The sequence below is a fragment of the Wyeomyia smithii genome, chromosome 3 (genome assembly GCF_029784165.1).
Source record: "Wyeomyia smithii strain HCP4-BCI-WySm-NY-G18 chromosome 3, ASM2978416v1, whole genome shotgun sequence".
NCBI classification, from domain to species: domain Eukaryota; kingdom Metazoa; phylum Arthropoda; class Insecta; order Diptera; family Culicidae; genus Wyeomyia; species Wyeomyia smithii.
This window is the reverse complement of record NC_073696.1, coordinates 262,949,185-262,973,979: the sequence shown is the minus strand read 5'-3', so window position 1 is coordinate 262,973,979 and position 24,795 is coordinate 262,949,185. Positions and strand designations below refer to the sequence as shown.

General features: G+C 37.5%; 1 protein-coding gene across 2 annotated transcripts in view; it reads left to right on the top strand.

The window, feature by feature from the left end:
* LOC129730616 (adipokinetic hormone/corazonin-related peptide receptor variant I) overlaps positions 1-24,795 on the top strand; it is a 153,900-nt gene that overhangs the window by 53,796 nt on the left and 75,309 nt on the right. For both annotated transcript variants that reach the window (XM_055690085.1, XM_055690086.1), the window contains exon 2: positions 8,094-8,284. In XM_055690085.1, coding sequence (XP_055546060.1) covers positions 8,094-8,284 — 191 coding nt within the window. The remainder of the gene's footprint in view (positions 1-8,093; positions 8,285-24,795) is intronic.

Sequence of the window (24,795 nt, the reverse complement as noted above, 5' to 3'; positions counted from 1 at the left end):
AGGGGTGGTTACCTGCGTCTGTGTTGAGAAGCGTGGATGAGTGTTATTTATAAATTTTTAAACTTCCAGCTACGTTTAATTTCTTTAAATTATCAACGGTGCGGAGCAGGTGAATGTTATCCGAAGTTAGTGGATGTTGCTCGTTGAAAATATGTTCAGCCACTTTTGATTTGAAAAGGTGTGGTGGAGCATTTTTTGAAACTTTACTTGCTTTTCTTGCTCTGCTTAATGTATCCCTAGATTACGTTTAGTTTGTCCAATGTAAACCATATCACAGTGACTGCATGCAATTTTATAAATTCCAGCTTTGTTCAGAGTATCAATAGGGTCTTTGGTAGACCCCAATTTTGTTTTGAGTTGGGTATTTCTACTAGTGTAGACAATATCCATCCCAAATTTTCTAAATTTTGAACGAAGTGGGCGTGTCAAGTTAACGTCATATTCAACGGCTACCCTTTTCAGATCTTCTGTTATATGAGTGAGTGTTGTAGAACAGCGGTTCTCAAACTTTTTTTGCCCGCGTACCCTTTGGAAATATTTTCCTAATCAATTTTACACCCTGGCTTGGAATATTCTCGCAGAGTGGAAAAGAGTATTGGTAGATCATGTTGTGGTAGCCTATTTGAGGTTTTAAATTAAACGATGATTTGTTTTATTGCTACAGTCACATTTTAAGAGCAAGTTTGAGCAGCAAATGAAGTATTAGAAAGAATATTTGCTTTGTCTGCCATTACTGATTTTCCTCTCGCGTACCCCCTGAAGGCTTTTGCGTACCCCTAGGGGTACGCATACCCCAGGTTAAGAACCGCTGTTGTAGAAGATTTCCGAAGTTTAGCACGCTTCTTTTTTTTTCAAAAATGGTTTGAATGATACTTTCATTATAGCCATTAGGTTTGGCAATCGAGAATATATTGCAGTTCCTATTACTTGGCTACTTTACTTAGAAGTAAAGTTTTCATGCGGTGGATCATATGATGGAAAGATGTCATTTTATGCTGGAAGGGATGTTTGGAAGTGTTAGCTATTATCCGTTTTGTATTCGTGGGTTTTCGGTAAATTTCAAATTCCAAGTCCGTAGACTTTCTGACTACAACGACGTCCAAGAAAGGGAGTCGGTTGTTGAGTTCTTTTTCAATGTACTTTTTCTTCAATGTACTTTCTATATTTGCCATGAAGAGCTCACACAGAAAAGGAGATAGCGGATTACCCATTGGTGTCCCTTTAGCCTGTTTGTAAAATTTATCACGAAGTAGTTTTCTTTCATGCAAAGGCGTGAAAGCTTCAATAAACTGTCAACTTTCTTTTTACAAGTATTATCAGAATAATGGGAAAGAAGCCAGTTCTCTAAAAGATTAAAGGTTTCATTCACTGGAACGCTAGGAAAAATGCCGTAACGTCAAATGAAATTATTACCTCATCAGATTCGATGTTACCCGAGGATCTTAAATTTTCAACAAAATCTCCGCTGCTCTTAGCTGATCGACTTGGAAATATCTTGGGCATAGCTTGAAATTCTTTTACCAGCCATTTAGCCAATTTTTCTGTGGGGAGCTCCCTGCTGAGGCAATTTCTCTCATTTCATTTCCAGGCTTGTGAACTTTAGGGAGACCCTTTATTCTTGGAAGAACTGGATTTGAAACACGAAGATTTTGTAAAGTATTACCCAAAACGGGTTTGCATTCTTTAATTGTATTTTCGACACTTTTTACCATATCAGCAAAAGGAATGAAAAGTTGCGATCGGTCAGTGACCTCCTCAAATTAGGCTCAAATTCTGTGAAATGGTTGATTTAAGGTCATTATGCCAAAATCCCAATTTTGGTGCCAATCAGACCACCCTGAGCCCCGTGAGACCTGCAAAAAGTGCAATTTTTCGTCTTAATAGCTTGTTTTCCTTCAATTACAGTTTTTTTTGAGCATGATGTCTAGAAATAAATTGATCATGGATTAAAAAAAACCTTAATAAATCCACCTAGCGGTCAGACCCAGCCTTTCTCATTCAATTTTTTATTTGTAAAAATAGATTTACATGAACGCTTCAATCCAATAAATGTATATTCACTCTTCAGGTTCTAAAATATTGATGTTGTAATCTTTACATATAAAAATGCAGTCAAGTCTGTCTGTCTGTCTGATCCATATAGGCCCGAAAACTACCGAACCGATTGACGTGAAAATTTGTATGTAGGGGTTTTTGGTGCCGATAAAGGTTCCTATGGTAGTTTGAGACCCCTCCCTCTTCTGGAAGGAAGGGGTCCCATACAAATGGAACATAAATTTCTGCACAACTCAAGAACAAACCAAGCAAATGAAACCGAATTTGGCATGTGGATGTTTTAAGGGGTAACTAAAATGTCCATAATAGTTGGATGAAACACAAATTTGTGCACATCTTGAGAACTAATCAACCAAATGGAACAAAATTTGGCAGGTAAATGTTTTTAGTGGTAACAAATATGTACATAATGGTTTGAAACCCGACTCCCTCTTCTATAAGGGAGGGATCCCATGAAAATGAAACACAAATTTCGCACAGCTCAAGAACCAATCAAGAAAATACAACCAAATTTGGTATATGAATGTTTTTAGAGGGAACAAATATATCCATGATGGTTTGACGCCCCTCCTTCTTCTGGAAGTACATGTTTCTTCACAAATTTTTGCACATCTCGCGAACTAATCAACTAAATGGAACCAAATTTTGCATGTGAATGTTTTTAGTGGTAACAAATATGTTCCATAATCGACCTCAGGCAACATTTTGGATTGTAAGATGGCAACTTCGGTTTCTGGAAAACAGCCGAAAATGGCCGATTTCCACTCAATATTATAATATCCGGATCTAGAATAATACACAGGAGCTAAAATCGACCACAGATAGCATTTCAAATTCTAAGATGGCGACTTCCGGTTTCTGGAAACAGCAGAAAATGACCAAATACCACCCAATATGAGTTTTTCTTTAACCAGTATGCCGTTCAAAATCCAGAAATTGTCTCCAAATGCCATTATGAAATCCAAAATGGCGACTTCCAGTGTCGGAAAAACAGCGGCAAATGACCGAATACCACCCAATATGGGTATTTCCGGAACCGTAATGATGCACTGGAGCCACAAATCGACTTCAGACAACATTTTGAATTGTAAGATAGCAACTTCCGGTTTCTGGAAAACAGCCTGAAATGGACGATTTCCATTAAATATTAGTATTTCTGGAACCAGAAAGATGCACAGAAGCTAAAAATTGATCACAGACACAATCTTGAATTTCAAGATGGTAACTTCCGGTGTCTGGCAAACAGCCGGAAATGACCAATTACCATTCAATATGAATGTTTTCGGAACCAGAATTACGCGAATTACAGAAATAGATTTCACAGGCAATTTTAAAGTCCAAAATGACGACTTTCGGCTTCTGAAAAACAGTCCAAAGTGACCAAATATCACCCAATATGAGTTTTTCTTCAACCAGTATCCTAAATACCATTTTGAAATCCAAGATTGCGACTACCGGTTTGTGAAAAACAGCCTAAAATAAACAAATACTATCCAATATGAGTATCTCTGAAACCAGAATGATGCAAGGAGCTAACAATTGACCTCAGGCACCATTTTGAATTGCTAAATGGCAACTTATAGGCAACAGTCGGAAATGACCGAATAATACTCAATATGGATATTTCCGTAAACGTGATGATGCATAGAAACCAAAAATTGACCCTGGACACTATTTTGAATTTTAAGACGACCACTTTTAGTTTCTGAAAAACAACCAAAAATACCTCCCAATATGGGTATTTCCGGTGTCAGATTGATGCCAGAAAGTCTGCTGATAATGACAGAATATCACCCAATATGAATATATTCAGAATTAAGGCGATGTACAGAAGCCAAAAGACGAGGATGTTGTCATTTCGATAAAACCAATCATTTCAAACGATTTGTTATTTGACTTTGATCATATCCTTTGGCCGATTCGTCGTGCATTTGCAGACTGCAAACAAACCGCAAGGAATCAATGAACTTGGAACGTTCAAATAGTACGACACCACATTTAAATTATGTTGAGGCCACATATATCGATCAAAGCAGGTATAGTTTTAAATAGTCTTTGAATTTCTTCGCTTTCCATAACTTTTGAGCCACATATCAAATTGTTATGTAGTTTGTTATTTGTAAGTTTGAGAGATGACTCGTTCGTATGACACTAGTTATGTTCAAATAAGTCATGTAATCTTTAAGATAATAGACTCTCGTTGTTTTATTAACAATTTAATACATAACGGTTGCTTAAGTTCGATTATAATCAAATGAAATGGGAATGTGTAGGGCAGCCCAACTTTGAAACCACGTGTTCAATCATAATTCATCAGTTAACCCTTAACTAGCCCGCTCATCTGATAATAATAATCAAATCGGTTGTGTAGTTTCTGAGATAATGAAGTTTCGTGATTTTCACAAGTCGGCACATTCGGCAGTTCGATTACAGTAAAATTCAATAGGGTCTTCTGTGGCAGCTAGACCATTCATTTGACACTAATTTTGTGGAAATCGGGTCAGCCATCTCTGAGAAAAGTGAGTGAGTCAAAGTAGTCTTCGGAATATGTTCCTTTGCATAGCTGGATTTCACATTTTTAAACATAACAGGCAAAGTAATAGTCCGATTGCAAAACAAATCAATAGGGTCTTATGGGGCAATTTGACCTTCCATTTGACACTGATTTTATGAAAATCGGTACAGCCATCTCTGAGAAACATGAGTGAGATTAAACAGTTTTCAGAACACGTTTTTTTCGTAACTTTTGAACCACAAGTTCAATCTTTATGAAATTCAAAATTTAAGGGTTTTCTAGATAGCCCGTTCATTTGAGACCAATTTTATTCAAATCGGTTGTGTAGTTTCTGAGATAATGATGTTTCATGATTTTCACATTTTAAAACATAACCTCTAAACTAAAGACCTATGGGGTACCAAGACCTTTCATTTGCAATTAATTTCATGAAAATCGGTCCAGCCATCTCTAAGAAAAGTGAGTGAGAATAAAAATCTGCACATACACACACACATACCTACACATACAGAAAATGCTCAGCTCGTCGAGCTGAGTCGAGTGATATATGCCATTCGGCCCTTTGGAGCACTTTTATACTTTCGGTTTTGCAAGTGATTGCTATACCTTTCTACTGCCGCTCATAGCAAGTCCGTCCCATTTGCGTTTTGGTGCTGACGAGAAAACAGCAATTGAAAATCGTAACGCTCTGGGTGAAATTTGGCACTCAAAAGCTTTTTCAATCAAGACCATCAACAGAATTTAGTACTGCAATGACAATCTAACACTTTTACATCATAAAACTTGTATAAACACCGAAATTTGACTAAAATTTGTTGAAAATCATAAACTGGGACTCACATGCGATTACTTTTGCGGTACGTAGCCAGAATGATAGCAAGTCAGTCCCATAGCCGGCTACGACCGGTAATGAAAAACAAACTACTGCAAATCAATGGCGGTGCTATAGCTTGCGTTTGGAATGAATCCATCGCTGGTCAATTCATAAATGACCTTCACTCGTGCCTTATTAAACAAGTTTTTTGTGAGAAGCATAACATAATGTACCAACTGCGCCGCTCAGAATAAAATTAGATTTTGTTTTTACATATGACACTACTGATAAATTCGAAATCAGTGTAGGTAACTTATTCTAAATTTTCCTGAGAGCGTTCACACGGTCGTGACGGCGGACAGCTTCGACGTAGCAGTGGAAGCAAATATGAAAGAACAAATATAGCTTAGGGAAATGTTTGCTCCGTTAAAAAACAGTTATGTAGCGTACCGAAGTATTTGATATGACTGACAAATTCTTCAAAACGAAATTCACGACAATAATGTTACAATTCTGGCCCACGTCTTCACATAAAATACGGATAAAATACGAAAAGTAGTATTTACTCAAGAATGCTTTAACTAACAATACAGTGACACACCTGAAGCGTTCATTGTCAACAACCAACAGCTGAAAGAAGCTACTGGTGGAAATTTTGTCTTGAAGAAAACATTGTATCAGCTAGAGCCACACGATGTAGAACGTGTAAAATTCAATCAAACCTCCTATCGAATATCACTTGGTACATCCAATTCTAAACCTGAAGACCATAAGTTGTGGTAAATATCACATTTTTCATAATCATAATTGGCTGTGGGGTTAAATTGCGAAGATTTTTGCAATGGGACCGACTTGCGATCACTTTTGCTATGGGACAAACCGACTTGCTTTTTTTTTCATAGTTCCTCAGAACGAAGTATTCAAAAATATTTGTTCTATCGAAAGAAGCCTTAAAAAGGAATTGATTCCATAAATAAACTCAAAATTGACAAAAATGCAATTGGGACGGACTTGCCATGAGCGGCAGTCTAGGAGAAAGGCAAAAAGTTGAGTATTCCAGAAAAAATATCAATTTCAAGCGACAGTGTTGCCCGATATATAGTTTTTTAATAAAAATACTTTTTTCGGCAAATGAGTATGTTTCTGAGAAAATTTTGCATAAAAAACATTTATCACCCCGAGGTATTTTGAGCAAAACTAGAGTTAAAGCATTTCTCATTATTATTCTGCTAACATTTCTGAAACTGGCTTGATTATAGACATTCTGAACAATGCAATTTGAAGAAAATTATTCGAGGTATACAAAAAAATAACAATTTTGACCGGCGTTGTCGCCAGATATGTTATTTTTACAGTTGCAAAATTAAAATGCATTGTTCGGCCAATAAGTATATTTTGATTTCAAATTCGACAATTGCATCGTATTGCTGAGATGTGTTATGATGATGAAATATCAAGTTACAGCATTCTTAAGAAACTTTGAAAAATTTTAATGATTTTTGAAGTTCACTTAAAAATAAGAAAAGCATATTTGTTTGTTGGCGCTACGAAACTTGCGTGATGGTTTCTCAGTATTTTACGGTATAAGAAAATATTCGATCTTATGGTAGTAGAATTAAATTGAAACATAACCTATTCCCAATACTCAATTCCATTCTATTGAGACACAGTTGAGGAAAAGACAAAGTCCCGTTCACCTCGTACTGGGCTTCAATTCCCGGTAGGTCGAATTCATCCTCCGTTGCGTGATGGTTCTTATCGCCCAGAGAGATGTTCTGCAGAATATCCAAGCTGTTCTACTCCCGAAGAAAACGCATTGTAAAAATCAAAACCAACCGTCCTTTAAAGGACGACCACATATTTTCAATTGAATCAGAAAAAATGAGTTTACGCCGGTTAATAAAATCATTGAGCCTGTTCCATCCACGCTGTTTTGCTTCGATGGTGAAGTGGTAATCTGCAACTGTGTTTCAGCAATCTTGTGTCGCTTTTTCACCTCAAACAACAAAAAAACCACTGATGACGAGACCCCCTTCAATTAAACACTCGCCTAGAAACATAAAACAGCAGAAAGCTAGCCTTTGCGAGTTCGTCAGAACTAGAAAAATAAATGAAATGTTACGTTAGCAGACAGATGCCGGTGAGGAAAAATCCCAGCAATGCTTTTAATAAAAACCAGCGCAATACTCACCGCACTTTTTCTGCGGAAAAAACTTACGCAGAAATAATAAACTCAGTTGGTAAACTTATTTAAATGCGGTGTAATGGCAAGTAGCATAATTCATTCTATAAAGGGGTGGAATCACCGTTTACAGAAGCAAAGTTTCAATCCAACCAGCAAGCGCAGCGCTGTCAGTTGTCATTCCTATTGTTTCACACTTAGTTAAATTTATAGGTCTTCCACGAAACTTTACATTCTACTTATTATTCGTTTTTTGAAATGCTTATTCAAACTGGATCTGACGGAACTCTGATTTGAATATTTTAACCTATGTTCACTATTATTACAAAAAAAATAACAAATTTTTGAGCGACCATTTCACGAATAATTTACGATAACTTACCGTCGAAATTGGTAATCACAAGGTAGGAACATTTTGTAAAAAAAATAGTATAACAAGCAGATATAGGGTTATTCGCTCGAAATATAATTCACGGTAGCTTTGCGTTTCATTGTCCAACTTTTTTTCTTTCTCTCTTTCCCCCCAGGTTACACCGATTCCACCGTGGCTGTGATCATCGTGTACTGCGTGCTTTTTATCATAGCCGCCGGTGGCAATCTTTCCGTGGTAATCACGCTGTTCCGGTCCCGGCGGCATCGGCGTTCCCGCGTTAGTCTTATGATTTGCCACCTGGCCGTCGCCGATCTGATGGTGGCCTTCATCATGATTCCCCTGGAGGTAAGTGTCGCTTTGTGTCGCTAGCACCATCGTTTTTTTTTCTTCTCGCTCACACAAATTACGTGCAAATGAGAATGATTTTGATTGTTTGCTGCCATTATGATGATCAAGATTGCAACATCGTTGGAGGTTTTTATTGAAATAATAGTCAAGTTGGATTTTATTGGAATTTTTATGTCTAGAGAAGAAAAGAGTTTCTCATTTTCTACACCAAACTTTGGATTGATGGTTAAGAAATCTTTTAATTTTTTTATGTTTTCCCTTTAATTATTCTAAAAAATGTTTTTTTCCTGCGCGATTCTTAATATCCCAAACTTGCAGCCGATGGATATGTGCCTGGATTAGCGGTGTGCCTGTCACTTCCATGTCTATCAGAAAATAAATTCAAAAATAAATTCAATTTTATACCTGTTTCCAATCCCATCAGTCGGATAGACCGTCATCATCATAATCCGTATCGTTTACCAAATTTACGATTAGGTTGTTTGGGTTTTGCTTTGTCTTTGCCCAAGATTATTGCGTTCGAGCGTGAGATCGGTTGATATTATCCAAACAATAAACTTTGCTGAGTAGCGGAAAATATTTATTATCCCAAAATTTGGGGAAGGCGGTTGGGAAATTTAATACCGATTACCTCTGATGAAGGAATTGGCACTTATTGAATAAAAATCAAAATATTATTTTGTTTCAGCATTGAATTCTTTGATTGGATGTTTGTTTAAAAGTTAGTTCAGGATTTATTTCTCCTAACAGCGCAAACATATGCAAACATAAGTTAACCTTCACTTCTTGCTTGTTACAACTAAAATTACTAAAATTATGAGTACAAAAATTTTATTTGTCTAGTAACAGATTACACCTCAAATCATGGTACCACCATTAGCTGCAACTCACAAATAACATTTTCTAAAGCTTTTTATTCCGCAACGACCTTTTGCGGATGGGGAAAAAGGCGCCGAAGGTTAAATTGTTTCACGGGTGTACGCACTGCGGTGCCGTCATTTTGGTCTGGGTCGTGCTGGGACAACCATCGGAGGGTAACAGAGCGCCAAGTCAGGATTAGGGAGAAATTTGTGACACTGATCTGAGGATGGTTGGCTGTGAATTATTCACCACTCAGCATGTCTGGAGGGGGCTCGCTGTAATTTTCTTGTCAGTACTTTAGCATAATACGACCTTTTTTGCACTTGATTACGCTGTCGCAGTAATTTGCTACACCGTTGGCTGATGCTTGCAGTGTTGTTGTTGTCCACCCATCGAAGCGGGTGTCACGATGCACGTGAGATACGTATATAAAAAGTGTCGGAGAGACACCAATATAGCTTATACAGCTTCTGAGGTTAAGGCACATATTTTAGGACGCCAAACAACAAATCAAATTTTCAAGGTTTCATGTTTCATGTTTCATGTTGTATGTCAAAAGCTTCCAGTTTCAAATTTTAACTTTCAACCATCGAATTTCCAATTTTTCTTTTTGAAATCTCAAATTTTCAATTCAATACATGTGGTGAAAATACCAATCTCAACATACATTCATCGATTTCTCTAACATCTATACCTTTACTTGTGTCGTCAAGTGGATAAAAGTTAAAGAACAATCAACGACAAGTTACAGAAGGCACTCAATCAACCAGCAGCTTGTTCTGAGAATGTTGAAGCCATTATCGAATGCAACCTAACTTTGAAGTGAGGTTTTGCTTGCTGTGATGCTTTGAAAAGCGTATAAAGTTTTTCAACTTGATTGATGGCACCCAGTTGCATACTTTTACATTGTCTACTTTCATTGGCGCATCGTTTATGTTTGATGTTAAGGTGTTCATTCTCAAGCCCTGTTTTTTATTTTGATTCAATTCTGATTTAATCAGGCGAAATTTGTATGATGTTGCCACATAATATTTCTTTTGTCGTATGAATATACGTAGCATATTCATGTGTTGCTATCCTCTGTCGATCATTTATTCATGTGGAACAGATGAAGGAACTCTACACTGCCAGTGCCTTGACTTGCCGAAAAAGCAGAGTCAGTCATCTTGTCTTTTCTGTAGCATGCAAAACATTTTTACTTTGACTTCCAGTACCGTAACAACTGATTCTGAACGTACGTTTTTGTACAACTCCATTCATCCTTCTCGGTAGGAATTTATACATTCATTCACTGTCGTTGTACATTTTTTCTTCGACCGAACCAGCAAAATAAATTTTGTTTCAATAGCACTCTATCGCGTTGCTTTTGTTTCTATAGAAAGAGATTATCCAAAGAGCAAAGTGATATACGGAAATATATATCGTCCAAGTCGTTATTCTCATGAGAGCAATTCTTCGTTCATCGTTTCTTTTCTCCCAAATTTATGTTATTTTTGGTTTGGTATAAACCCCGCGAAAACGAAAACACGGCAAAGTACGTAGAAACGAATGCCATATGCTAAATGAGCAGTACACTATCAGCACAACTAGCAAAACATTATGCGCGATATAGAAACGATATATTCGAATGTATTTGTGTAATGAAAACCGAGTCAAATACAAGAAAAACTGAAACATAGTTTTTATATGCGAGAATTATCAGTATAGTTAAGTTTTTCTCTAGAATATTGCTATCGAACTCTAGATCCAAAATTTCCGCTGAATTCGTTCTCTAGGCTGTGCAATAGGGTGTCCCAAAAAAAAATCGATGTTGAAAAGTCAAGGTGCTCAGCCCTAAATTGAAAGATAATGTTATTTATAGCTTATTTGTAGAACATTTCGACTCTCTAATTTTTTTTTTCAGGTTGCCCAAACGTGATTTTTATATTTTTTTTAATTTTTGTGAGGTTGTTTTTGAATATTTTTCATGGTTTAGTTCAGCATCGCATTCATTTATTTGACTCACAGAGCCCATTGAACGTCATAGCAAAAAAATTTTTTTTCGTTATATCTAGATAAAACTCTTTAAAACACAAATTATTTTTTTTTGATCAAGAACTGAAATTTTTACTGCTAAGCGGAACTTATAACGAAAATTTTCTTGAAAAAGATCCTTGATGTCTCATCGGGGGTCTGAGATATTGGCATTTTTTCATGTGATTGAAAACTATGCGTTTTTACAAATATTTTTTTAAATAACTGTTTTATTTTGGGGGTTAAAAAATAACAATGTTCAGAAAATAAATGCATTTTTGGATGGCTGATAACTCAGTAGAAAAATTTGGAAAAACGTGCGGTGAAAGTTAGAACGAAAATTGTGATTTTTAGTGCCTTCTAATAGAAAACTTTATGTTGCTCGAACATCTCTTACATATGTAAGATAGAGACATGATGTCTTCAGCAAACATTCTTGTTTTAAGATGACCTAAAATTTTGTGATTGAAAAATTTTTGACGTAGAATTACGTCTTACGGCAACATATACAGGGGACCAATTTCATTACAGGGATCCAATTTCAAAAACCAAAAATATCGAGAGCGTCACAAAAATTGTCCATTTTCAACTGTTTTAAGCACAGTCAGCTTCCAACCGATTTTCGTTATTTTTGCAGTATCGATTGGAAAATCAACCAAGCACCCGTCCAAAGGCAGAAAGTTGTAATCTGATTGTTCGAACGATTGTACTATTGAAAATTGTCAAGCCTTGTCGAAACGCAAATGTCGACCTCTGATTGGTCGCACAATTCTTCTTTCCCTAACAAAGTCGACAGAATATACCTAGTTGACTAAGAATGCGCGCTTTGTGTTTTATATATAATTCATTTCATGATTGTGATCGTTCTGGGCGCGTTGATACTTAAGCACCTGTCTATCTGGCGGCTGTTATGGAGTTTTCGGTAGCTGCAGAATTATTGGAAATGGCAGGCAATTCTACTAGAGAAACCGGGAGATCTAGAATCATCGGCGAATGGTTGTTCGAAATGATGATAATTGAACAAACTTGCCAGTGTTGTTACTGTTGTGAAATATAATAGCACCTTTTGGTGCTCTTCAACAATGTGATTGAAGTAGTTAAAAATTTTCATCGTGTGTAAAAGACGGAAAACCGCGAATTTCAGCATTTGCAAGCGAGGAAAAATTCAACATTGCCTCAAGAACGTGTTGGTGGCCCTGAGAAGGACCGGTTATAATTTATACTTGTTCTCGTGCTGGATGGCAGCAGATAAAAGAAATGCAGCACTTACGCTCTTGCGTCCTAAATTGAAACGGTTATATTTTGATACCTCAACAGAATTTTGACCTTCATACTCATGTCTACCATCGGCAATGTCAAACACGCAATAATCTGCTTTCATACGACACGGGGACGGGAACATTTTCTTCAACCAAGCTGCGCAACACGACACAAAACATGTTATTTTGTTGCTTCAATGAGAGTGCTATCGGTCCGGCTCGACAAGAAATCATTTTTGTGCATCCGTGCTACGAAACTGAGGAAAAACTTTAGAAACTGAAAATAAGAGGTGGAGCTTATCAAATGATCGCTCTGAGCCGGAATGAAGTCACACATATTTTTCAAGTTATATCATTCCACCACGTACGAAAAATAATTCATTCCTATTTTCATCCCTATATAAGAGCCTGTTTTTGTCGAAGCCGCTCATAATAGTTCTGAACAGCGACAACTCTAAGGCCTCTGCCATAGTAGACGCGAAAAGCGGCGCGAAACGATTCGCTCGGCCGTAGGTTAATGTACAGCTCTACTGATGGCTGTACATTAACCTACAGCCGAGCGAATCGGTTCGCGTCGCTTTTCGCGTCTATTATGGCAGAGGCCTAATGGGAAAGTTGTATCATTTTGTTCGGAAGAATATTATTGTCGGTAATATTACAGAGTTGCGATTGCGTAAATCCGATTTTGAATTGAACAATTGTTCTTTTGAGAACAAATAAAACACTTATTTGAAGAGTTAATAGCTTTTGGTACCAATAGCAGTATAGTGACAGCCTCAGCGGTAGATGCAGATGCAGCCGGTACTTCCCTGAGGCCGATGTGGAAGTAAATGGGAGCAGCACGGCGAAACAGTTCGGGTTATGCTTAGACGCGCGTCATTTTTCGTTGTTGATATTCCCCAAATGAAACGACGCGCTTTAGTATGATAGCGGTGGTACTAGCGGTAGATGCATTTGCCAACACTTCCTCCAGTAAAGCCGTGTCTAGTTTTCAATGTGAAAACACCTTTTTTTGTTGTGTTGACCGTGCGCCTTAGTCCTCACTATGAAGGTAACACAGAGATGTAAGATAAACACTACATCCTATGATATATTGAACAATTGTCCTTATAAGGACAACAAATGAATTAATGAAGATTTAATTTTGAAGTAGAATACTTCTCTCAGGAAGTTCGGCTACATAGGGATGTGAAATGAAAATCTAAAACTGAAAAAAGTGAAAAAAATTCAAATGCTAATAAATCGGTTAGTTTTCGATGGATTTGCTTCGTTTTTGCAGCAATCGATTAGAAAATCTTCTAAGATTCCTACCAAATGCATGAAATTGCAATTTCATCATTCGAACTATTGTACTATTGAAAATTCTTAAGCCTTGTCAAAACAAAATTCGACCCCTGATTGGTCGTTATACCGCGCTTTCCCAAGCACGGTCGGCAGAGTTATGGACCTAGTAACTTGGGAATGCATCATTTGGCCTATATAAGAGCTTCACCAGATGATAAACAGACATTTCATCAGATATTAAATTGAACAACTGAAATTTGAAGAACAAATGAATATTTGAAGAGTTAATATTTTCTCGTTTTGCGCTATAATCTAAAGTTTATTATCTTCATCTACATGCATACTCTGACTATTATTACGTGTTTGCGTCGCTTAGTGTTTGGCTACGGTCATGCAGAACGCAAATAACGGCGCGATGCGATTCGGCAAGACGAAATCTGTTGAAATGTATAGCTCTACTTCGCCTTAAAAAGAGCTGTACATTTCACCACGGTAAGGCGAATCGCATCGCGCCGGCATTCGCGTTCTGCATAACCGTAGCCTTTGTTCCGTTCCCGTTTAATGATGTCGTATTAAATGTGCATATTACAATTCGGCAGCACTTCAACTTCTCATTTGCACAAAATTTAAAAATATTCAATGAACTTCATTCAAAATATCAAACAAAAAGAAATTACAATACTGCCGATGAACGGTCAACGTTTATTTACTAGAAAAAATGACTGACACGCAAGCAGCCGGGTTATCTCTCTTGTAAAAGTATTCTACTTCAACCTTGCGGTCGTGGCTTTGCATACAACCTTCTTGTGATTTTTTTTTAACGTTGTAGAATGGTATAACTGGAAATAATTCTTCCAGCTATCCCATTCCACAACGTGCGAAAAATCTATGTCAGAGCGGATATCGCGCGCTTTCTGGACCATGAAGCATTTATGCGATAATTGAATGAAATTTGTAACTGCAGCAACCAGCCTTTTTCAAGGCTACTAAATGTATTTGGAAGAGCATAATGAATGGTTATTACTAAACTGCAACTTTGATTGCAGTTTGATGCTGCTGCAATTGCGCAGAAGTGTGATGTATATTACGATTCATTGATACTGTGCATCACAAGCGGTGGGGGAGGATTGTACAAAACGCACCAGTTAAGCAATCTCGCGTTTTACAGCGCTTCAAATCATTTCAAAGCGATATTGAACGTGTAGGATGATTGTAGGATCTATTTATTGTATGTTTATGACAAAGTTTATTATAAAATACTAGATTTCAATGTCTTTTCAGTAAAAATTACCATTGCCGCCAAACAAGCCCGTGACCAAAACGCACCACAACAAAGGTCAGTATGCTCCAAAGCAGGTGGTTAATGTGCCACTAGCAGAAATCAGCACGCGAAGTGAGAAGCGCTTGAAGTCTCGAAAGTAAAATCAAATATAATGGAACATGCTCTAAATTGTCAAGCAATCTCTTGCAAGCTCTTCATAGTGCATTCTGTCCCAATTTTAATTTTGATTGTTTTTAGGTAAAAGTTGACGAAGGTTAGTGAAATAATTTGAAATAGTCATAGTCAGTGGTGGGCACCGCTAACCGAAAATTTAGCGACGCTAATCGCTAAGTCGCTAACCGGAAAATTTAGCTCGATAATCACTAAACGCTAAACGCTAAACTCACATTAGCGGAACTTTCGCTAATCGCTAATCGCTAACTTTTTAATATGTAAATAGTCATATCGCAATATTTATTGCTCGTGTTTTTGTAAGATTTGGACCACTTTGATCTGTTTTGGTTAAACAAACGAAAACAATTACTTCTTAAAGCTATTTACAGTAAGAGGTTCACGAAACGGTATTCATATTTGATTTTGTAAAAACAAGAATAACAAAAGTTATTTAGCTTGCATTGAAAATAGATATTCTTAGGAATGTTTTCATGAAAATTCAATTATTATCTGAATCGAAAAAGTAGAACCAAAGTTGACATAATTTCAAGCGCATTGCAATTTACCAAAGTTCTTGGTGTGCCAAAAAATCAATCTAGACCTTGTGGTTGTTCTTCAAAATGCTCCTGTGGCTTGTACGATAACTGGAACTCCATTCTAGGGTAAAAAAAATTGACAGAAGTCACTTTCGCAGTAAAGTATGTTCATCTTTCGAAGCAATTTACGTACGCCATGAGCAACTCACAGTATTCTAAATATTTCTATTGTCGCTTCTCCACAAAATTTAGCGAATTAGCGATTAGCGTTTCGAAGGCCAAAATTTTAGCGACGCTAACAGTTTCGCTAACCAGCTCAAAAATTAGCGAAATCGCTAAATAGCTAACTTAATTTTAGCGTCGCTAATTAGCGAATTAGCGAATTAGCGGAATGGTGCCCACCACTGGTCATAGTATTATAAACTCCAAAAGTGTAAAGGTTAGGGGAACCATAGTTTTTTTGTGTTATTTACTAGCCAGTTAATCATGAAAGCTTAAATAAAATTCATGAATAATTACATGTAGGACAGAGTCACAGCCAATTACACAGTTTTTTGAGTATTTTAGTCATTACGGCACACTTTTTTATATGAGAACTGTAGAGAAGCTGGGTTTTTATGAGAAAAGCGTAGAATTTTGTCATAAAGAGCCACATGTGTCAGTATTTTGGGGAATTGATAGCATGGGCCATCTTACCCAACTGGTGCGTCTTGTACGGTTCTCCCCTATATGCGAAACAAATCCGATTTCGAACAGAAAAGTTCTGCAAGTTCTGCTCACGGTGATGAGTCCGTTTTAGAAAATTCAGAACACTTCATTAACATGGATGTAACGTCTTGAAGAAGACGGTTATTGCTCGACATCACAGCAGAGTTTTCACCTTCATACTAATGTCTACCGTCGGCAGTATCAAACACGCAATAACCGCTTCCATGCGACACGGGGAAGTGAACATTTTTTCCTTCCAAGCCGCGCAATACAACACAATACATGTTATTTTGTTGCCTTCATGAGAGTGCTATCGGTCCGGCTCGACAGAATGTCCACAAGAAATCATTTTTGTACATCCGTGCTATGAAACTGAGAAAAAACTTGAAAACTAAAAATAAAGGTGGAGCTTATCGAATGATCGCTCTGAGCCAGAATGAATGAGATTTTTTTTTTTTGAACGTTGTAGAATGGTATACCTGGAAATAATTTAGTCACACCTATTTTTTCAGTTATTCCATTCCATTCTATTAAAGCAAAAATAATATACGAAACATATGCGGAAAAATATATCGCTTCACACCTGTATTTCCGAAGCTATTGAAAAAAAATAATTGACATAAGACAGGCTGTCGTAATTCTACGTTAACCTTGCGGTCGTTTCTTATAAACAACCTCTTCCACTTTTTTATCTTACTCATTGGTGGATTGATCACCCATCTTTATACCTTAAAAGATGCATTTTCAAAAATATCCTGAAACTTCTCCGAACATACCTTATGGCTATAATCAACATTTGCATCACTATTCAATTAATCGCACAAAAACGGCAGAATAAAACGCTGTGCAATGGAGGAATTTTTTATATGTGTGTTGAAGGGTTTTATCTAAAGTTTATAAGAAAAAAACAACTTTTCTGCGATGTTCAGTGGGCTCCGTGAGTCGATTAATTGAATGCGATGCTGAACTAAACCATGAAAAATATTCAAAAACAACCCCACAAAAATAAAAAAAAATATATGCAAAAATGTGGGAACCGAACAGAATTGAGCAAAGTGCAAAAGAGTGGTTTTGTAGCTTGAAAAAGTTATGTTTTCATAAATCACGTTTGGGCAACCTGAAAACAATGTTTAAGAAAGTCGAAATGTTCTACATAAATGCTATAAATAACATTATATTTCAATTTAGGGCTGAGCACCTTGACTTTTTGAACATCGATTTTTATTGGGGCAGTCTACTGTGCAATGGTAAATTGGCGTCTCCATCGATTCGACAACGAAAGGAGGCGCACGATTAACGTTCTCTTTGGAGTGGATGGGAGCTTTTGATGCCTTTTTGAAATGGTCAGGGGTACCAAAATTCACAGGAATGGTTAAATAGCTATCTTACCCAGCTGCTCTCGATGTATGATGCTGGCCTAACAAGCCAGTCGTCGTAGGTTCGAGTCTTGAATCGGGAGAGACTGTTAGTTTCAGTAGGATCGTAGCGCTAGTCCCGCAATTGTCCTGTACACTTAATGGTTGGCTGCGAAGTCTGTTGTGTATAGTAAACCGAAGGTCAAGTTCCGAATCGGAATGAAGCACCAAGGCTTCGCTCTTTTTTGGTTAAATAGCTGCACCATTAAGGCTAAATTTGTAGTTTTTTTTTTGTGATTAAGTAAAAAAAGTCTAAATTGATTATTTTGAAAGATAGAAAAAAACTTTCTTCTACAAAGTTGCGCAAAATTGACGGGGTTACAGCATTGTAAAACATCGTTTAACTCTATTTGCAATGATGAGAAATGCTGGATTTCATCGAAAATTTCGGCCACCTTAATTTATGATTACAGGAGAATGTTCGCTGCATCATATTGCATAATTTTTTGGAAGAAAGTGTTTCTCTAGAATATTACTGTGCAATGCTTGTTTGGCGCCTTCATCGATTCAACAGTGAAAGGAGGCGCCCGGTTAACGGGTTGGAGCTTTTGATGCGTTTTTGAAATAGCTATAATTTCTCATTTTTTCCAGTTTGAGCTTCAGGGCCGCTCCTGTGTTGAACAGTGTAATATTATTTTTCTAATTTGCAAAAATATTCACAGCATTGACAGGCTTTATTTCTCGCTTCGTGGTAAAAAACGCTTAAAATTTAACACAATCGAAATTATTATTTAAAATCATTTTAATATGTTTGTCAAATAATTTCTCTATTTATATGATATCGTCTAGGATTTTTTTAGATTTACCGTGTAACTTTCTCGTCCTTAGTTCTTGAAGAGACTGATACCGAAAGTTTCGTCAAAAATACCACCTGAAGTAAGAGAGAGAGATAGAAATGATTTTTGAGTAAAATCGGTTGTGAAATGTCCACGGTCCATACAATTTTTAAAAATTCATTCGAAGAATTGTCCACGGAGGGTGATTGGGAAGAGTAGGGAGGAGGGGGTTGATAATGCCAAAAATCTACCCCCGTGGAATCTGGATGGCTCTCATGTTGTTTTTTATCTTCTCTTTATATATATAAAATCCATCATTATGAAAAATAATTTTTGATTTTGTATTGCCGTGGAATGAAATAGTAGACAACGAAATCGTGGTGAATGTGCAATAACATTAAGGAAGAGAGTAAAATCCGTAGTTTTTTATTGTAGAAAAAATATTTTTTGGGCATCAATTATAAATAGAAATAATCTGGCAACACATGCAAGATTTTTTTGAATTCCAGCAATATTTTAAAAAATTAATTCTTGGGTTGTCCTTCAGGTTTAAAATGTAACAACGTTAAACAAAAATAAGCGTGATGAAAATTGAGAAACTCAAAGTTATTTTTGTGAAAATGTTATATTTCGAGATTGACTAATATTACCTCAAAATGATTGATGTTTCCCATCTAAATGTTTTTGGGGTACACACGAGAACTATCAATCTAATTTTCTCAACATATAAAAATGGAGTTCTGTTTGTCTTTGCAATCCTTATAGACTTGGAAATTACTGAACCGATCGGCGTGAAAATTTGTGTGTAGGGGTTCTAGGGGACGAGAAAGGTGCTTGCAATAGTTCAAAACACGTCCCTCTTCTGGAAGGTAGGAACCCCCTACATACAAATTTCTACACAACTCGAAAAAAAATCAAGCAAATGGAACCGAACTCGGCAGGCGAAGGTTTTTGGGAGCAAGGCGAGGATGTTCTCATTCTAATAAAACCAAAAATTTCAAACGTCGTTGTCCTTTTTTATAATATGAACAAAACTCGAGGTCAATTTTTGCATGTGTGGAATCAATTTAAAAAGTTAAAAACTTTTCAAATAAAAATTTAAACGAGCGGGACTAAGTTTGTCGGGTCAGCTGGCTCGCAAATAAATAGGGTAGAAATGTTTGATACGTTCCTGAGATGTATTCTACTGTAGAATGGCCAATCGAATTTGCAGAATCCAAAAATCGACCCAAGACGCCATTTTGATTTCTGCAATGGGAACTTTCGGTTTCTGGAAAACAGCCTAAAATGGCCAGATACCTTCCAATATGCATAATTCCGGCACGAGTATAACGCTATCAGCTTCAACTGCCATTTCGAGTTACAAGATTGCGACCTCTTGATTTTGGAAATTAACTCTAAAGGGCAATTCCGACACCCAGAAAAACCATGCATCCATCTGAACTTTTATATCACTCCCCTCGCTACGCCTTTACGTCAACAAACTCACAAAACCCAGTTTGGTTACCATATTTGGGTCCACCTCTTTCCTCATTTTTCTTCAACAAAAACATAACAATGGCTTTGTAGTTGGGGTAACAAATCTAAGAGTCAACTTATCAATACCGTTGGGTGAATGGCCAACTGTATTTCTAGCAGAGATACAGACAATAATTGAATGCGCCATAATTTGTTTACGGCCCAAATATAGACATGCATAAATATGTATATTTTCGGATGGTCAATGGTCAATTTTTAATTAGTTTGGAATTGCATTTAATTCCTCCAGCAGCAGCTAGAAACCTATTCTGGGTATCTTAGCATTGTGGTATTGAAGAGAATGAATGTGCTGATCTGTTGGCGAAAATGGATCAACGTATGCATTGTGTAGAATTTCAAAATGTGCTTTCAAAATGGAACTTAAGAAGTGAGAAAAATCAATAATGTTTGCATTAATAAAATGGACAAAAATCACCGATTTTTCATGGGTTTACCTTCACACGCACTGGCGAAACTACCCAAATAGTATAAGTCATAGTAACCCATGAGTCAGCAGATAAAAGGACAGTTTTATCAGTCGAACTCTAACTGTGATGGAGGAAACAGTGAAGTAACTCCGTTCAGAAGTGTGCGCATTTAAAGACCCCGCCGCGTCGAGAACGGACATCGTGCGACGCTTTGTTGCACTGGGTACACCCGTTTCGGCATCGACAACATTTTGATTATTGTTCAATAAATAATCAGAGCATCGGAAAATAGGCCGGTTCCGGACGGCTCTAAAGGATGTTGAAGAGGAAGACCGAGAGAAAGCGGCTACATCGCTGCGTGTGCTTGGCCGGGAGGTAGATGCAACCGTCCAAACAGTGAAAAAGTATCTGACGAACATGGACATGCATGTCAGAAAGCAATCTCGTCCAGCGTTGCAAATCGAGCGAGAAGCAAAACCTTTCTTCTCCTTTCTGCTTGAGAACGAGACATATGCTACGCTTCTCAAGTCTTTTGCACACACGCTTTGGAGATACTCTTTCTTCTTCATGCATTCCCCTGAGTGGCAGTAAGCACGTACCGACACGAACAAACTCTTTCGTATTGCTTCTCAGCTACCGTAAAAGAGTACGCGAGTTCCTGCTAGTGAGTAGGAGTACTCGACTAAAATTGTTTGACTAGGAGAAATGCTGAAAAACTGTGCTCGAGAACGAAAATTCTTTCTCGAAAATTCTGTAGGGTATCGGACTGCTTCGGTAAGTTTTTTACAGCAGTCTAATGCAAAACTAGCCGAAGCGAACCACTGCCGAAGTAGTCCGATACCCTATTATTTTTTTTCCCTTTGCAACCATCGCAAAGCATCTTGAATCAATTGTCTTCGGCTGGTCGTTCTCGCGAGTTGGGGAGTGGGTATACACGAGCACACACGAGAAGAGTAGACGGGAGTGTGCGCAAATAATCTCGTGAGTAAGAAAGGAAGCAGGAAAGAACGAGAAATAGCTTGAATGGAGAATTCTTTACTGTGTAAAAGCGGCGACACAGAGAACCTCACATGAGGTGTTGTATGCTGCTTACGAGCAAGACTAACAACACTGATCTCGTCCGCTGGTCTCGGAGCTGCAGACAATGACGCAGCGGCAGCGGCTGAATAAGGTGGTCTAATCCAGTGGTTCCCAATCTTTTTGGCTCCGCGGCCCCTTTCGCTAAACACAAAGAGCTCCGCGGCCCCCTTTGCGAAGCACAGAGAACTTCGTGCCCCCCAAAAGAATTCCAGATACAAGTTTTGCAAAACTAGGTGCGTAATATATATTGAGGCAATACAAATCTCTTCACTTAAGAGCTTAAGAGCACGAGTATCCCCGGCGAAAGTCACGTGATATGAATTTTTACGCCCTTGTGGAGCAATGTTGAGTGCAATTGCTTGCAATCCAGTATCTTCACCGGCTGAAGGCTGGTATCCTTGAAACGACCGGTTACAGCCCTCAGCAGATCGTCGACGGTTAGACTCGAGTCGGTTACCACGCCGCGTTTGCGTTTTATCGCAAAAGTTGCGATAAAACGCAAAAAATATAGTTTCATGCCTTATTTTATTTTCTACTTGCAGTAGACATGTTGTCGACTGGAAATAATGATAATTTACTTCGAAAAATAATTTAGAAAATGTGCTATAATATTGTGAAAGTGTGGATTTACAAGGCATATAAAATGGAAGAAAAAAATTCACAATAGAGTATTAACTAAGCGGTAATATGATATTAGGGCAGTTTTGTTGAAAAGAGGTTAGTAGGAGGCGTAGTATGTAAAACAAGTTTTTCTCTATTTTTTCATCACTTTCGGCAATATGAAAAACAAAAAGATCTACTCGTATTGAACTTAAATACAAGGTATTTACTAGTACCAAACCAAAAATCAGCTGCTACTAGCTGCGACGTACCGAGAAATTCGAGTTTTCGCAACGGTTGTTTTCATGTTAATTCATGTTAAAAATCGTCAATCAGCAGTGTCCTCATCGATTTTTTCCTACAATAGGCTTTGCTAAATGCCGGTGTATGCAACACGACCATAATTTTGTTCGGGGGTCTTTCAAAACAGACGTCCAGTAGTATGAGAACCCCTCGGAAATAATTATTAGTACTAGGAAACAGTTTGTTAATGGGGGGGCAGTGTTTTGAACAAAAGTAAGCGTTTAGTATCCATACTGAATGGAATAAAATTAAACAAAAGGAGCTCTTAGAAAGGAAACATGGCCAACTAATCTTCAATTTAACAATGTTCCTACCTAAACTATTTTGTTACAAACAATAACATTGAAGTTATATTATTGGGATACAGCATATTTCCTGACGATTGTAGAAGAAAATCATAATGAAAACACATAGTTTGTGTATGACCCCCGCACGTGTCTCGTCATGTTTGTTTTGTAGATTCGTTGGTATCATTATCTCAACATTTTGTTCCGCTCGGTTCTACCTTCCATACATCGAAATTTTTCGGGCAACCAGAAAGGAAATTTTTAAAACTATGATGGAAGATAGTGAAAAATCCTGGTGTAAGAGAGTGCTGCACGTTCGTGACATGATCATTCAGAAAAAAAAACACATCCAGGATGACACGAAAGCGCTTATAATTAATTACTGAAATTTTGGGTTTATGAATAATGAAAATAATATTATCTCGTTAACGGTCAGTGCTTCAGTTGTAATATTTTCGACAACTTTATGTCAATTGATGATATAAACAACTTTCCCGAAGAAACAAATGGCTAGCACCATTCATTCAGAAGATAGATGTCAGCGCCATCTGTAGAAAAAAAAAAAATTAAAGCTGCCTGAATACATTTTTCAAAAAGATGTTTTTATGGTGAACAACATTGCCGAAGACATGAACACTGTGGAAACAACTGTTAAGGAGTTATGAGATTTTGGCGCAACCACGGACCAATTTGCCTCACTGTGAGCCGTAGATCTGCACTGCGCGAGCTAGAAGTACACGTAAACTCACAAACAGCAATCTGGTTCGATTGTTTGAGGTATGATACCGAAACACAGTTTATTAGGGTGAACTATAATCATTTCGGTTACTGCTGAAACCGTGCCAGATGTCTACTAAATTGTATTGTATTCATTGTTTTAACTTTGGGCCAGAAAATACAACCGATGGCCTCGGATATCTTTCTAGGCACAGTTTTGTCTAATGGATCAGCTCCTGTGGTGCTCCTTTTCCGACACGCGGAGCCTTCTATCCGTCCGGATCGCGCAAGAAAACGAAAGGGACTCCGCCTCCGGAATTGCAGGAGTCAGTCTCTTACTTGAAAGAATCAAACCGAAAAACCCAATTACCAACCAAAATCGAAACCGTAGAAAATAACCAATAAAAAATACTACCTTTCATAGCCGCTCTTCTCTGCAAGGATAATGCTTCTGTTGCTTATCTGCAGCCTATTGTTTCAACAGCTGTTGATCCAGGCTGCAAACGGTGTACAAGTGGCACTACAGGCAATTAATTTCACACCACAGCGTCGAACATGAGCTGTACACTAAGGTCGCTTTTTACGCGGGTTTTTTGCGCGGTTTTTTTTACGCGGATTCCGGAATTTACGCGTTTTTTTGCGAGGATTTCGGTTTCTCTTCACTCGGATTGCAGAATTAACGCAGGTTTTTTTTTACGCGGATTCCGGAATTTACGCGTTTTTTTACGCGGATTCCGGAATTCACGCGGTATTTTTTTTTTCGAGGATTTCGGTTTCTCTTCACTCGGATTACAGAATTAACGCAGGTTTTTTTTACGCGGATTCCGGAATTTACGCGGATTTTTTACGCGGATTCCGGAATTTATGTGGCACATATCTTCCGCGTAAAAAGCGACTTAAGTGTATAGTTAACAATAGTAGCAGATTGAATGTTGAAGCGGTCTCAAACAATGCGCATCGGTTTTTTATAAAATCGAACAACTTAACATAGGTTCTCTCCAGAAGGAATATAATGTTACTTTGAGTTTAGTATTATCGTGGAATTAAATAGTATAAAACGTATAGATATTTTCTTGAAACAATTGTTAGCGATTTCGCAATGGATAAGTATCCGTTTGAGATGTTCGTCTGATTCATTGCGTTCCCGCAATATTTCTACCGCCTAAAATCGACGAAAGAGAAACCCATCACGCATGTGTTTTCAAATATCGTCCAGAATAATGTGAACCATGATTGAGCGCACTTTGCAATTCTGGTGGTGAGAATCAAAGATGGTGACGATTATAAT